The following is a 16,114-nucleotide window of genomic DNA, read 5'->3' as shown; positions in this document are numbered from 1 at the left end:
AATGATCTTCAAAAAGATGGCATGGAGTGGTTGGCATGGCAAACAACGCTCCTACTTTCATCTCTATGTTTTTTGTATTGTGGATGAACTTTATTGTATTGAGTGTTAAACTCTGTTGTATTTGTGTTGCATTTGATGTTGTGAGTTTGATGAATTATGTAATAATTTGATGTCATGGATTGATGAAATTATTATTATTGTTGTTTTGGATTGATTTTAGACAAGTTATTATTTGAATATTTGGTTGCAATATGTATGCATCTATGATGCGGCTGGGGCAGCTGTTGGAGCACTAATGCACTACTTTACGAGACATCTATTGGAGATGCGTTTTTGGTGCCCTAAAACAGGGCACCTATTAGAGATGCTCTGATCTGAGGCCCATTGAGCTTTCAGACCAGCTGCCGAAGTTCGCAAGTACCAAAATTAACAGAAAGGATCAGCGAAACCATATCCAAAAATGCTGAGCTTTCTGTTCCACTGCTCGTACCTACGGTACATGTCACAAAAGTTTAATTAATCCCCTTAAAACGTGCACTTAACCAATTCTGTGTATCTTATGAGTTCATTGAATCAGTGACAGCAGCAGCAACATCGTTTTTTTTATCCTGTTCATTCGCTGGATCAGTCGCAGCAGGAGCAACATCGTCTTTATCCTTTTCATTCGCTGGATCAGTGACAACAGCAACAACATCATCTTCTTTATCCTTTTCATTCGCTGGACCAGTGGCAGCAGCAACATCATTTTCCTTGTCCTTTTCATTCTTCTTCACCTTCACGGGAAAATCTTCCTCCTGCTGCCGGTGCCACCGGAAATTTGAGGCTTCAATCCAGCGGGGGTGGACCAGGATCTTGTTGTTCTTAACTGCCCAACGGGCCTTATCAGTTCCAACATCCACAGCGACAACATGGGTGATAGTGGAATCCACGTCCGCGGAACAAATGGCTCCCAGCTGCTCGGCCATCTTCCAGATAAACTGATCCTGTGGGCGAGAACTGGACGGGAACACCCGACTGAAGACTAATTTGCAGCCTTGCAGTACTTCTTGCCGTACCCTCTTGATTACCTACAGAACAGGGTATTCAAGCACACATGAAACAGCAAGTGACTGCGGAAATGTATGAAGCACAATAGGCTACACTATAAAGGATTTAGTTAGTGACCTCTAGTTCATAGTGATTTCAGAACTTATCTGTAATTCTACATAACTGAATTTGCTTGTTTTTTTTTCGTTATCGTTTTCATCACCACTGGATCATATATCCATCAAAAGTAGCTTTACAAGTAAGAATTGGGTAGGGTTGCCCACATTCCACAAAATGGTGATGGCAAAAGGTGCAGTGCTAAGCAACATGGATGACGGCCAAGCCACTCAAGCAAGGTGCATAAAATACAAATAACTTCTGTTGGCCGACGCATAAAATACACATGACTTCCAGCTTAAGTCTGGAAGCGTACCTGTCTTACATCCCGTGAAGAAAGAGCAGTTTCAACAGCCTACAGAAGTGCAGGACAATTGATTAGGTAAAAACATCAGTGCTTACTAGAGTCAAGTTTATGCACAGCAGCAGAAAGGCAGCAGGACAATAATTTGTGGTAAAAACATGTACTTAAGTAAACAACCGAGTCAAAGAAAATCGTGTGTATACGCTTCAGAACATCTAAGATAGTGGCCAAAGCACCATCACTCCCCCTTTCATCTTGCATCAACTCTGACAGAGATTTGACGCTAAAACCAAACTGGCGACAGCTCGAAGCAAAGTAATGATATCTCTCCATCAGTATTAGGTTTTCTTTATGCTTCTGCCAGACCTGAAACAAATAGTACCATTTAGGCTAGACACATTGTGCTGATACAAAAGGGTGATGGACAAATCTACTAAAACAGGAAACATCAAAACCACAAGGGTTAAGAAAAAAAGCAGCGCCTTGGACATTGAAGCATTATCACTGCCCAGAAAGGCATAGTGACTAAAGTATAAAACCCAATAACATACCTTGAGCAATAAACTCATGTCCAATGATAAGTACTGAAAACAGTGTGTGCCAAACATGCTCACCAAAGAAAAGCACTTACATACTCAGTATCATCAAGAATCACGGCAACACTTTCAGCTCCAAGAACCATATCAAGACCTTTCTGGTGTCGCTGTGTGCAGTCAGAGTTTGAAATCACTTTGGAATTAAAATAGACATTACGAGGGTCAAGAAGCTTTGCTATTTCAATTGCATAAGCCTTGTCGCCCATGGTGTATATATACATCTCAAACATATTGCTTGCTTCTTTTAGAAATTTACGGACAAAGGGTCTCAACTTTGTAAGCATCTGCATTCCTTCTAATGTGAACAAGCTTCCATTTGGATCGTCTGCATAGGGCATGTTAGTGGTTAACTGTAGAAGTCTGGATACACTAGGTGGAAGAAAATAACTGTGTACAACAGAAGTCTGCATACAATAGAACCAGTATTACAAGACTGTTACTTCCATCATATAAAAGCTTTGGGGCAAGTTTGGCAAAAATAGTGTGGCAAACTATGGCAAAGTTAAATCTACCCTCTTGCAATGGCCTTCGAAACTGGGTTAGGAGAGTTACAAGACGATACCGGGAACATGTTTCGATTGCAAAGGGCAGAGGGGCAGCTGTAAAATCGCCATTCAAGTTTCTGTTTGGTTTGTCCCAGCCAAAGCTTACAGGCTCTGAAATTTGTTTGGGGTTTGAAGTTTTCTTATTGCACACCAAACAGATTACAGGGACTGGACTTATATAATAGCCACCCTTATGCAATCAGGATGGGCAGCAAACTGACTCTCCTAGTACAACTCGGTTACATATGACTTATTAAGGGACACAATGCCAAATCTGTTTAGGACTCTGCCTATGATACTAGGGACTCTAAATAGGATACTACGACACGGCTGCTGCTAGTATCTTGCCAAGCTTGACGCTGATATACCTTCCCTAATGCGTCCACAACGCTTTTTCTCACAAAATTATGCTAACTCCAGCTACAAAAACCAGCAATATATATATATATATATATATATATATATATATATATATATATATACTTCTTTTGGCCATTTTTCTGCAAATACTACAACTAGTTTGGAACATGGATGTTGGTTTTTGCAAACTTAAACTGTGGTGAAAGTAGTTAAAAGTCTATTATCATTTCCCTATGGAGTTTAAATAATTTCAAATATATTAAAGGTGAAGAGAGAAATTGACGGATTCAGTTACATATATTGTGGACCAAAGGTAGTGCCACACTGTGTACAGAAATAGCTAAAAGTTCTTAAAACTTAAATAAAAATAGATACAACTTACCTTTTGATGCAGCAGTCTGAATTCCCAGGTTATTTTCAGCAGCAGAAATATCATGGAGTTTTGTCGAGTTGATAAGTGTATGGTCCAAGTCTAAAATAAGTATCAGTTTTCTTTCACGCAGCAAATTCTTCAAATCAGATCCACGCAATCTGTCAATTTCTGATGTACCTAGCCTCAAACCCTGCATATAAATAGCCCAGTATTCAGAAAAACATATGGAAGGCACTGTGCAAGCACAACTGGAAACAGAAAAAACAAATCAAATATCTGATGATGTGGTGGAGATACAATGCTAATATTAGAAAATGGGCCCTATGAGAAGGTAAATTCAGTAAAGGGACTCTGTTACACCTCTCATGTTAGTGAGAAGAGAAGGTCACACGTCTATGTACCTTGTGGACATAACCAAAAGCAACCCCTGGAACATCTTCCTCGTCTTGTCTTTTCCCACACCTAAAGCAAAGTCCACCAAAATATCCAGGATGTGGAGGACATATCTTGATTTGAGCATCTTCAGATGAACCTGCCACAACATATATCCAATAATTCACATATCTGACACACTTGTGAATGTCAATGATTCAATATTATGATCTATTGAACTGAAGCAAAGAAAACTTCGAAAAGACTGCTTTTAAACATACTGCACTTCTAGGCAACTGGATAAATTGAAAGTGGGTCTACATACATGACATGGATAATTGTTTGTGTTTCATACATATGATAGATCAATAGATGAACATACATCTACAAATAAGGATAGCCAGATTCTGCTATTAACCTGAATAGCAATGTGCATCTTTTATGATCCAAATGAAGGAAATAACTTAAGTCTTTAGAACTATCAAAAATTAGTGCACATTGCACAATAATGTCCCCTTGAAGTGCTAAATTATTTTGCAGAACCTTGAGCTGCTAATGGTTAATGCTTTGAAAAATGAGACTAACAAACATACCAATGGAATCTTCGTCAGGCCTTATTGCCGTTTCTCGATCTTGGTATTGCACCTTCACTTTACGCCTTTTGGCACTGCATTTTTCATGGGGTCAGCAATCAGATACTTCAGATCTGTAGTACAGAATCTACAAACAAATCATGATCTTTCTCAACACAGCATTATCCCATATTCTTCCCTCATGTTCCCTCTTTTAACCAAGTAGTATTACGATGCTTCATCAACAACTACACTCTCTCACTGCCCCAAAAAAGTCACTGCATCTAAACTATTTCATGCAGTGGTTTCATGAAGGGATGATTTTTTATATTGCCAGTTATCTCCATATTACTGTGCCTGGTCGATGATGTAACTATTCTGCTGTGAATCGATGATGTAACACATTCGGGATGGATATAGAAGAGAACAGCAAATGATGGCGACTAAACCAACCTTGCTTCCGCACCCCAACATGCAAATGGAGTGCCTGTAACTGATCGGCCAATCCTAAGCTTCAGCAATTCAGCAGCTTATATAAGCCACGAAACATTCTAACATGGCTTGTCCTAACTTAAGCTTAACGTGAGAATGAAGCTAGGCTTAACAGCTTATAAGAATATAAAAACAAATTGGCATACCACAGCAGAATAGGGTAACTTCACATTTTCCATGTGAACTGTAAGGCACAGAGTAATCTAACTGAATATGTTGTAATGATCAAATTCACATTCTCAAATAAGCGGAATACTTTTAAACATAATCAAGTGAAGCACTCACTGCTGACTTGCTAAGTAAACAACCGGTTTTAACACCAACAAACCCTAGATAAGAAAAATCTCCTATCCCGTCAAATGTTGCACGCATATGCACGAATCCAGCTGTCACGACATTGCAAGCAGAACAGAAACCTCGACCCCCAAGCATCTATCTGACCGAATCTACCGCGCCGCTCGGATAAAATAGGACCAAACCTGCTAATGACTACACTGAGGCTGCACATTCAACACTAGAACCGTGGAATACATGCTTGTGACCGCACAGCCAAAGCAACCAAGCCCAACAATCATATTCGCGGTGGGGATTACAAATCACTTGCCTGCTCTGCTCCACGGTTTCTACATCGGCCACCGCGTCTTCATCGTCGTCCTCTTTGTCATCGCTGCTTGTGGGTGATGTGGAGGGGTCGCCCGCAGAGGCGGAGTCGACGGCAGAGGCGAGATCCAGCTCCGCGTCTAGGAGCGCAGCGAAATCGTCGCTGCCGCTCGACGACGACGGGGACGGCGACGGCGATTCGGCTGCTAGACTCATAGACGACGACGCGGAAACGGGAGCAAACAACTCACGGATGGACCAATCGGCAGCGGAAACACGGCCTAGGGCGAGCTAGGGTTCTGGGTGAGGTCGGGGCAGCAGGACGGAGACGGCGGCGGTGGGAAGGATGGCGGCAGCGACCCCACCGATGGCAGGGGAGGAACGGAGGAGGTGAGGAGAAAGGAGAAGGGACGGCAATGGTAACGACGCAGGCTGGGGAGGGAGGGACGGCGGGGAGAAGCGGGGCGGCGGCGCGTGACCGAGGCGACGGCAGCGTTGTGACTCCGGGTGTGGTTAATGTGCCCATGACACACCCACACACACACATTTGTCTATTTTTCAAAAACTGTCCTTTCCATTTCAATTTTGTTTCTCTACTTTTTTGAAACTATTTTTAATAAGTACAAATTGTCTTCCAACACAATGAACAACCCTTAAGGTACTCAACAGGAAACCAACTCTGTCAACGACTCGATTCGGTCAATGAAAGTTCATCCAGAATGTCATTGTCAACAAGTCAACGGAGAAGGAAAAAATGGACCTAAGTCGACATAGAAGGCAAGAAGCAAATAGACACAAGTTTGAAAGAGGTCCAACTAGCCAAAAACCCATTCATGGATTGATAAAAATGAATGTGCACCATATATCATGGATGCCTGACATTTGGCTAGTAATGAACTCGTTGACCTAGCTTTATCATCCTATCCCTCATACTACTTACCATCAATACATGTAGTTTTGGTCATTTATCAAGGCAACCTCTCCTATATAAGGTCCCAGGAGCATATCACATATTCACTCACTCTTGAATGTCCAAGTGGTCCTAAAAAGAGTCTAGGGAGCTCTTGAGTCGAGACGAAGAAATCTAATACGACTCGAACTAACATCGAGAAAGAGAAATCTGGAAAGGATGTCAAGTTAGTCGTGAACGTCTCGGGATTGTGACCCCCCCCCCCCCAATCAACAGCAACAACAACAAATGTGCTTGACTGGAGTTGTGACTTGATTTTTTCTCAAATGTTACCAACAAATGCATACTATCTTCTACAGAACATGGGCATCTAAAAGGTTACACATGTCATTTACAAGTTGTGAGATCAATGTGTGTAAGACAAAGATAAATAAGTGCCACATGGGCTAGTCCGAGTTGACGTAGGTTATGTTAGTGTTGAACATATCTCATCGATATTTTATTGGATAACTCGCTCCAACTTACTTTGCAATGAAGTATTTTTCGTTATCCTATAAGAATTGACAACTTTGTAATACTACAAAATTCTAAACATCACAAAAGTAGGGATAGGAACATGTTATTATAGCGCGAGGTTGGTTGAGGAATTTAAGTGACAATCATTTAATTTGTTGGATCTCTGAGTTGAGCCAAGAAGTTTGTGGATTGAACTTGAAAATTTCAAAGTTGGGTTAGTAATTAAATGAGCTAAATATTTATAAAAATATGTATATTTTTTTGTTGAACAGAGACAAATATAAATGAAATGTTCTGTTGTGTTTGCTAGGAACATGAACGCCCCTTGGGTACTTGTTTACAAATTCATATTATGAAGAACTGTAACTCAAGGAAAATCCAATCATGAGTTTTTCTGCGACATGTTATGAAATCCCTTTTCAATGACTTTGTGCAACAATGCATGAAAACATCTTCTTCCATGGATTATGTGCTACAACACTCTCGTCTCACAAAACTCAAATTTTAAAATTTTAGTTTCTAAATATTTGTGGATGTTTACAAGATATGTGCTTATCATCCCTAAAAATTCAAATCCAAAAAAGAGACGCGGAGAAAGAAAAAGGCAAATCCATATGTGAATAGTATCATTTGACTTTTGTTTTTTGGCAACACTATTTATGTTGGATTTGTCTTTTATTTTGAATTTTGGTATTATGTTCAGGGATTATAGACACATATCTTGTGAATGTCCACAAATTTTTTTGAACGATTTTAAAACTTATAAAATTGAACTTTATGAGAAGGGAGCATGGTGCCACCAAGCAAGCTATATGGACTATGGAAGCACCAAAATATCCGATCCACCACCACCACCGCAAGCACCGCCCGAGCGGCAACACCTGCGCTCTCTCTCTCTCTCTCTCTCTAAAAACCCCAGGTACCGCGCCGCGGCGAACGCCGGCGAGATGGCGGGGCCCCTCTCGCGACCGCGCAACGCCAGCGACGACCGCATCAACGAGCTACCGGAAGTACTCCTCTCAGACATCCTCTCCCGCCTCGGTACCGCAGAGGCGGCCCGCACCGTCGTCCTTTCCACGCGCTTCCGCGACGCGTGGCTCGCGACCCCCCTCCGCCTCGACGACCTCGAGCTCCCCGTCCCCGCACGTGGCAATGTCTCCTTGATCCAGCCCTGGACGGCGCGCGCCGACGTCGTCACCCGCGCCCTAGCCTCCCACCCCGGCCCCGTCGCGCTCTTCCGCCTCTCCCGGACCTCCTTCCGCGGCCGCGTCCCCGCGGCCGAGGCCTGGTTCCGGCAGCTCGCCGCCAAGTGCGTCCGCGAGGTCTCCCTCTGCTTCTCGCCCGAGTGGTGCCACGACGCGCTCGCCGACCCCCTTCTCGGCTGCCCAACCCTCCAGGTCCTCGCCCTTGGCAGGTGCCACCTCTCCGACGCCGGGGCCTCAGCCGCCGCCGCCGCCGCCCTCACCGAGCTCACCTTGTCGGAAACCTGCATTTCCGAGGCTGCTCTTCAGAGCGTACTCTCCGGCTGCCCCGCGCTGCGCAGCCTCGTGCTCAAGCACGTCCACGGCCTTCAGCGCATCCGCGTCTCTTCTTGCCGCAGTCTCGTTCTGCTCGGTGTGTGGCACTACAAGCAGCTCGACGAGATCACCGTGGAGGATGCCCCTTGTCTGGAGCGCCTTCTCGGCAATATGCGTCTGAATGCAGCCATTACCATCACTGGTGCGCCAAAGCTTACTGCTTTTGGCTATGCCGTGGTCAGCATCCCGCATTTGTTCCACGGCGAGCGTGCGCCGCAGGTATTTTGCGTATTTCTGTTACCGTCAGCAAGTATCTTGAGTAGAGCAAGTTCAGCAAAGTGACTAGATGGGATTTTTCGCTCATACACTGCAGGGCGTCAACAAGGGTCTGCGTGCCCCGATCCATAGCGTGAAGATCCTGGCTATCAGTGTGAAGTTCTCAAGCAAGAAGGACATGGAGAAGGTGATGAGCTTACTCGACAGCTTTCCCTGCTTGGAGACTTTGCATTTCCAGGTAATTTCCAGAACTTGAACTGTTCCATTGCTTTGTTTCTTGTTCACTATAGCTGTCAAATTTAGTTGATCAGACCTTCCACTGATTCATCACTTTGTGCAGTCCTCGGATTACAGGTCAGGTGCAGACAAGGATTACACCACTGTCTCTGACTACAACCAGAAGCGTTATCCCATCAGGTGTGTTGCGAGATATCTCAAGAGCGTTATACTGGAATGCGAACAACACAACCCTGGCATGCTTGAATTTGCATGTTTTCTCCTTGCTAGAGCACATGTGCTGCAGTTCATGAGGATTCAGTCCGAGATGTGTGACGTTCCAAAATGGGTTACGGAGCAGCAAAATCTGCTCAGCCAAAGCAACATGGCCTCCCTGGAAGCCGAGGTCGTGTTTGAGGGTATGAAACAACGCAAGGACTTCACCACAGAAGGTGTGAATGCTCTATCCGACCCCTTTGACGGTGGCATCAACATCTTGGGGCACTAAACGAACTCTGAATGTTTACTTGTTGAGGTTTCACTCAAGATAATCGCCATCCATGATGCGCCGGCTGGCCTTTTGGTTATGTTCAATTGAGTTTTGGCTCTAGATTCCAGACTCATTTTGACCGGAATTTAAGGTTTCATGTTGAAAAAGTTTACTATTAATGAGGTGGCTAGTATCTCTTGTCTTATAAGTATTTAGTTAATTTTCTGCATGTGGAGTTGTAGACTTCGATTTAGGTTGAGTTGAATGGTTTGACTGTGAAGATTGTTGCGCGTGGCGCTGCTGGCAGGAGTTCTTGTGGTATGATAGTTCTGAAAATAATCGCCATCCCTGATGCGCTGGCTGGCCTTTTGGTTATGCTCAGTTGACTTCAGACTCTAGATTCTAGACTATGATTTGGGCGGAATTTTGAGGTTTCATGTTGCAGAAGTTTACTACTCCCTCTGTTCACAAGATAAGGCGCTGAAGAATTTCAGACAGCATGCAAAGTAGCCTATTTTCAGTTGTCTGAAATGACTTACAAAAGTGAACGGGAGTACTTATGTTGTGACTAGTTTCGCTTGTCTTATCTTTAGTTAAAGTTAATTTTCTGAATGTGGAGTTGTAGTCATTGATTTAGACTGAGTGTAATGGTTTCACTGTGAAGATTGTTGCATGTGAAGCTGCTGGCAAGACTTATTGTAGTAATTGATTTAGGCTGAGTGTAATGGTTTCACTGTGAAGATTGTTGCATGTGAATACCTGAAACTTATTTTGTACTACTACCTCTGTAACGAAATACAAATGTCTTATATTTAGTTACGGAGGTAGTAGTTGAATTTATTTTTGTGCTTTCCTTGTCATTGTGCCTGATACTTTAACCTTATCAGCGTCAAGCTTGTAAGCTATAGGACAATATCTTTACCACTGAGATTTTGTAAAAGCATCTCCTTTTGGTTTAGTTCTTACCTGTAATAGGTACCTTACATTATTTGTACTGTTATCATCCATCGATCTCTTTGATATTTTTGGCTCTACCATTTTTTGAGTTTCTCACACATGAATGATTTTATTCAAGGCTATGCATCTGCATGCTCCCAATCTAAGATGGACTTTGTGCATACATTGCTTATCACACTCTGGAATTTCCTTGAACACTGGTCATGCTTTTTGTGGTTTTCCTTGTGCTTCTTTGCTGATAATGCATGTTGATTGTTGAACTAAATTATTTTGACACTCTTCTGGCCCTTCTTGGAATTGGATTGAGTGATTTTTGTGTGCTCCCCAAATACCGGAAACACACAGAAAAGATACTCCCAAGTCCCAACCCAAGCAGAGCTTAAGTGTTTTTACAACAAACGAGTGCCTCAGCCTGTGCATAAGGCATCCAACCTCCCTGTGGCAGCTTTTCCTTAGGTTGATGTTCTTGCAATCATAGTGATTCTCTGGCGGTAATGCTAATGCAGAGAAGGTGTTGTTCTTGACTAATTTAGATGTGCCTAGCTATTTTTTTTCTCAGCCTTAGGCATATATTTGGTGTGGCTTTTAAACATCGGAAAAGTTCATAATTCTGCAGAAGCTGAGAAATGTATCGCCATGCTCTGCACAATGACTTTTTTTCCCGGTGCACAATGACTGTTGATTGATCTTACACGGGATTCAAAATGCAGTCCCTATTCCTTAATCCTTAGTAAGTGCTCTTTGATTCGCATGATTCTAAAAATACGGGAAAAAGAAAAACATAGGATTGCAATGTCATGGCCATGTCAATCCTACATGATTCTGGATTGTTTGATTGCATCACAAGAAAAACAAATGATTCTTTCAAAAAGGTTTGAGCGGAAGCTAGAAATCATATGGGAATTAGTATAAAGAAATCCTTAGAAAGAAATTATGTAGGATTTAATCCTATGAATCAAACAACCAACACAGAAGAAAAATCCTAAGGATTCTTTTTTGAACCAAAGACCGTAGAACAATCGTTCTACGGTAATTTTCATTCAAAGTTAAACAAAGTTATTTACATAAATAAAATACACCCAAACCATCTAAACAATACCAGTTGGAGGAAAATCCATAATGAATTAAGCTAGATTATCTGTAATCCATCCTCTGAAAGCTTCCCTGTGTTTCTCTTTGGTTCTCAATACAATCTTCGTGAGAGCTTCTCTGAGTAGACTTCTCCAAGCTTGCACTGAAGGATTTTTAGCATCGAATATTTTGGAGTTCCTCTGCATCCAAATGTGCCAGCATCCCATGGTAATTATGCTCATTGCAAACTGTTTTCGCAAATGCTTGAGCAGGAAAGTTATTTCATCGAAGGTGTTGATGCCTCTCTCCCTGGCAGGAACAATGGAATCCCAACATGACAAAGCAGAAGGGCAGTCCCAGAAAAGATGAAGACTGGTTTCTTCGCAAGCGCAGTTGCAAATCTCACAATTGTAATTGGGCAGATGGAACTTCTTTCTGGACAGGACATTTACTCTGTCATGCAGGATCAACCAGACAAAAATCTTATATCTCAGCATTGCAGCACTTCTCCAGATGCTCTTGAAAAGTGGTGAAGCTATCTCTTTTGATTGCAGCTGCTTATACATTTTCATTGAAGAATATCCATCGTTTTGCTGGTTCCAAGAAAATCTCCATGAGTCTAGAGCATTGCTAAGTTGAGTGTTTTGCATGAGATCAGTCACTTCCTGAAATTGCTGATGAGCTTGAATGGATAGAGGGGTGAAGAAATGGTCAGAAAGTGTGACGCCTGGATACTTAAGCTACAGTGAACCTCTGCTAATGATGCCACGTCACCTCGATTACTGTTGCTAGTCTCGCGTTAGTTTGAAACCGAATTCAAATTCAAATTGAAAAAGAAAGTCGAATTATTAATTCTGCAAACGGTAAAACACAAATGTTCGCTGGGTTGCAATATTTCACTAACTATTTTTCATGAATAATCCAATATTATCTAGGATATTAAGTTGCCCCTAACCTATTTAAAACAGTGCCCAGAACAGCCTTTTTAATCCATTTGTATTTAAGCAAAATTCAAATGAGTTTAGTTAAGCTCCAAACTTTTTGTGGCTTTCACAAATATTACATAGTAATTGTATGGCAAGTTTCATATATAACAAAAATCATTTGATGGCCCAACCTAATACAAAATAGGATCTGAAAATACAAAGAAAAGGGAAAAAAGTAAAACGGACCTAAACTAAGGTGCCACTGGGCCATAAGTGGCCACACGGCCCAGCCGACCAAAACCTTCTCCTACCTCCCGCTACAGGAACAGAGGGTGTGCGTGGCGCACATCCACGACGGCCATGGCCGTGGATGCCCTCCACGTCGCCTCCCTGGGCATATAACTACGTCGAAAGAAACCCTAGCCCCCACCTCGTCCAGCCCCCCCTGGATCCCCCTTCGCCCCACTCCTCATCTGCTCGTTTTCGAGCTCGAAAGCTCTGCGGTCACCATTATCTCGCCCTTGTTACCGCGGCTACCGTCCTCGCCATCCCTCAGGAGCACGTCCAGGAGGTCCACCAAGGCCGCCTTCGTCCATTCCGGGCATCGATTTGAGCCGAGGCGCTGCGTAGCCGTCGTCATCTTCATCTTCTCCGCACGGCCGCCACCGCCTCATCGTCGTTGCCGCTGCTCCGAGACTCCCCCGACCTCCTAACCTCGTCCACAAGGACCGGGGTGAGCTCCTCCCTCGGATCCCCTTTTTCCCGTTCGATTTGGACGCCGTAGGCCGCCTTCACCGTAGTGCCCGATCTCGGGCGTACACGTACGTATGAGCGTGCGTGTGGCTGTCGTTGTTGCCGCTGCTGTACCGCGCCCCCACCGCGCCTGTCGACGCCCGCAACCGCCCACGCCCCCTCCAAAACAGTTTAGGTATGAGGACGTGTGGCAGTCCCACGTCGAGTATGACAAGGTTGTTGCTGAGGCATGGCGACGGAATCATACTGGGCAAGGGCTTGCAAGTATCCAAAACACCTTGAAACTCCTTCAAACTGAGTTGGGATCATGGGGTGCTAAGGAGTTCGGGTGTCTTGCGAAAACGGTTCGGAAACTGCAAGCAAAATTGGAAAAATTAAGATGTCAGTCTATTGGCAGGGGACCGTCCGATGAGGAAAAGGCTACAATGTTGAAACTTAGAGAAGCACTGAGGCAAGAGGAGGTTTGGATTCGGCAGCGATCAAGAGTGCCATGGCTGAGAAAGGGTGATCGAAATACAGCATATTACCATGCACAGGCGGCGCAGCGAAAGAGGATGAACCGTATTGCTAACCTTCAACGTTCAGATGGGTCTGTTTGTGCGTCTGAAGCTGAAGACAAGGCAGAAGTGCATGCATTCTATCAGGATCTATATTCTTCCCAAGGAGTAAATGATATGAATGAACTGCTGAACTTTGTACCGACGTGTGTTACAGCGGACATGAATGCATCCCTGGATAAACCCTTCCAGCCCGATGAGGTGAGGACAGCTCTGTTTCAGATGTCACCGTCCAAAGCCCCGGGTGTCGACGGGTTTACTGCGGGTTTTTTCCAAAGGCACTGGGATCTTATCGAAGGAGACCTAGTGCCGGCGATTCTTGGCTTTCTGAATGGGGGAGATATATCGTTTGGTTTCAATGACACTTCCATAACTCTCATACCGAAGGTAAGGAACCCTCAAAGGATATCTCAGTACCGTCCCATCTCCTTGTGTCCAGTTTCGTATAAAATTGCCGCCAAAATGATCTCTAACCGGTTCAAAGAGATATTGGACACAGTGGTGGGTGAGGAACAAAGCGCCTTTGTTCCCGGCCGTCTGATTACTAATAACGTGGTTGTGGCCTTTGAAAGTGTTCATACCATGAGAAGGCGGAAGAAAGGGAAGAACTATACGTGTGCCGTTAAGCTCGACATGATGAAGGCCTACGATAGGGTGGAATGGCATTATCTACAGGCTATCATGCTCAAGCTTGGCTTCAGTGTTAATTTTGTGAACCTGGTAATGAAGTGTGTATCTTCAGTTAGGTTCACAGTTAGGGTGAATGGTGAGCTCCTTCCGGTCTTTGATCCTTCCAGGGGTCTGCGACAGGGCTGTCCTATGTCACCGTTTCTTTTTCTCCTCTGTGCAGAAGGGCTAACCTCATTGCTTAACTCCTATGGCGGCGGTGTTGTGGACAGGGGGATACGGGTATCCTTCCGAGCGCCGTGGGTGAGCCATCTGCTTTTTGCCGATGATAGTCTCATCTTCATCAGTGCAACACAGGAGAGTGCTGATCGGCTTAATGCTATTTTACTCATATATGCTACATGCTCGGGCCAGTCAGTGAATCGTGAGAAGAGCGCGGTCTTTTTCTCACCAAATACACCGAATGCCAGAAGACAGACTGTTAAGTTTGTTCTAGGGATTCAGGTGGAAGCCTTCAGTGATCGTTATCTTGGATTACCAACTGCGGTGGGCAGGATCACGAGTGGCACCTTCGATCACATTAGTGACCGATCGAAAGGCAAGATGAATGGTTGGGCAGAGCGGCTTCTAGCCTGCGCTGGAAGAGAGGCACTAATTAAATCAGTTATTCAAGCTATCCCGACGTTCAACATGAGTTGCTTCCTTTTGACGAAGAAGGTATGCAATGGGTTAACTGCTAGCATGGCAAAGTTCTGGTGGAGTGGATCCCTCAATCGACGGTCGATGCATTGGCTGTCCTGGGAGAAACTTGCAACTCCGAAAATCTATGGTGGTATGGGCTTTCGTGATCTACAGCTGTTCAATCTTGCGCTTTTGGGCAAACATGGATGGAGATTCATCACAAACCCTAACTCTTTGTGTGCGCGGGTTATGAAGGGACGTTACTTCCCTAATTCTGATTTTATGGAGGCTACTGTTCCGCAGTCGGCCTCGGCCATCTGGCGAGCCATAGTGGCTGGAAGAGGAGCGCTCCAAACGGGGTTGATCAAGAGGGTTGGAGACGGCAGTTCTATTTCTATTTGGAACGACCAGTGGATACCTGGTTTGTCCACCCTTGCCCCAACGGTGATGCCAGGAGGTACCACGCTGGCTACTGTAAATGAGTTGATTGATACTGAAAATTGGACTTGGCGGCGGGAGCTAATCTGGGACACATTCATTGCCCCTGATGTCGATGCAATTCTCAATATCCCACTACGGCGGGGTGGTGGGGATGATTTTCAAGCCTGGGCTCATGAACGAAGTGGCATCTACTCTGTCAAATCTGCGTACCGTGCTCTAGTGAATCGGAACGAGCGAGTTGCTCTAGATGAAGGGACGGTTACCAACACCTCACAGACGGACGAGCAGATGTGGAAGAAGTTATGGAAGCTCAAAGTATTGCCGAAGGTACGTGTGTTCTGGTGGCGAGTTCTGAGGGGAATTCTACCAGACGAATGCACTCTTCGACGACGGCATATCAAAGTTATAAGCGGATGCAATGTCTGCCATGCGATGGAGGAGGACTTAATGCATGCACTAATGCATTGCTCACACGCAAAGCTGTTTTGGGAGCAAGCCTTTGGCCTTTTTGGCACCAGGAGGCCGCGCTTGCACCCTAGCACATGGTCTCGGGACATTACTTGTGATGTTCAGTTTTCGGATATTGAGAGGGCTCAAATGATCTCGGTTATGTGGACGATATGGCACTCAAGAAACAGAATCACACATGACAACGATCAGCTGGATCCTTTCTCTTAGGTTCGGCGCATCAGAGAGGACTTGGCCGTGTTGGATATCCCACAGGCTCATGCTTCGATACTACCAGGGCATGGTTGGCGACCTCCTGATCCTGGTGTGATTAAAATCAATACTGATGCGGCACTAAATATGGACTCAGAT

General features: G+C 44.4%; 2 protein-coding genes across 3 annotated transcripts; one reads left to right on the top strand and one right to left on the bottom strand.

Annotated features, from left to right (window-relative positions):
• Positions 1-451: 451 nt before the first annotated feature.
• On the bottom strand, positions 452-5,880 carry LOC123045386 (RNA polymerase II C-terminal domain phosphatase-like 4). Its single transcript, XM_044468417.1, has 8 exons — positions 5,362-5,880; positions 4,287-4,360; positions 3,723-3,853; positions 3,331-3,511; positions 2,079-2,368; positions 1,625-1,813; positions 1,460-1,498; positions 452-1,067 (listed from the first exon to the last, which is right to left on the bottom strand). Exons 1-8 carry the CDS (start codon positions 5,571-5,573, stop codon positions 558-560), a joined length of 1,626 nt encoding a protein of 541 aa, XP_044324352.1. The 5' UTR covers positions 5,574-5,880; the 3' UTR covers positions 452-557.
• A 1,737-nt stretch (positions 5,881-7,617) lies between these two features.
• Positions 7,618-10,022, top strand: LOC123045384 (uncharacterized). 2 transcript variants are annotated; one of them, XM_044468416.1, is made up of 4 exons: positions 7,618-8,579; positions 8,674-8,814; positions 8,917-8,993; positions 9,084-10,022. In XM_044468416.1, exons 1-4 carry the CDS (start codon positions 7,731-7,733, stop codon positions 9,298-9,300), a joined length of 1,284 nt encoding a protein of 427 aa, XP_044324351.1. In that variant the 5' UTR covers positions 7,618-7,730; the 3' UTR covers positions 9,301-10,022. The 2 variants fall into 2 exon arrangements, with proteins under 2 accessions (XP_044324351.1, XP_044324350.1); XM_044468415.1 differs by having other exon boundaries at positions 8,917-10,022.
• The last annotated feature ends 6,092 nt before the right edge of the window (positions 10,023-16,114 follow it).

This window comes from Triticum aestivum, chromosome 2B (assembly GCF_018294505.1).
Source record: "Triticum aestivum cultivar Chinese Spring chromosome 2B, IWGSC CS RefSeq v2.1, whole genome shotgun sequence".
In the NCBI taxonomy this organism is placed as follows: domain Eukaryota; kingdom Viridiplantae; phylum Streptophyta; class Magnoliopsida; order Poales; family Poaceae; genus Triticum; species Triticum aestivum.
The sequence above is the reverse complement of the archived record's forward strand: the minus strand, read 5'-3'. Positions and strand labels throughout refer to the sequence as shown.

Excerpts from the sequence above, each read along its gene's own strand:
- LOC123045386 (XM_044468417.1), bottom strand. The coding sequence starts at position 5,573 with ATGAGTCTAGCAGCCGAATCGCCGTCGCCGTCCCCGTCGTCGTCGAGC. Across the intron at positions 4,361-5,361 it reads GAAACCGTGGAGCAGAGCAG|TGCCAAAAGGCGTAAAGTGA; the intron begins GCAAGTGATTTG and ends TGAAAAATGCAG. Across the intron at positions 3,512-3,722 it reads CTTTTGGTTATGTCCACAAG|GGTTTGAGGCTAGGTACATC; the intron begins GTACATAGACGT and ends ATTTATATGCAG.
- LOC123045384 (XM_044468415.1), top strand. The coding sequence starts at position 7,731 with ATGGCGGGGCCCCTCTCGCGACCGCGCAACGCCAGCGACGACCGCATC. Across the intron at positions 8,580-8,673 it reads ACGGCGAGCGTGCGCCGCAG|GGCGTCAACAAGGGTCTGCG; the intron begins GTATTTTGCGTA and ends CATACACTGCAG. Across the intron at positions 8,815-8,916 it reads TGGAGACTTTGCATTTCCAG|TCCTCGGATTACAGGTCAGG; the intron begins GTAATTTCCAGA and ends CACTTTGTGCAG.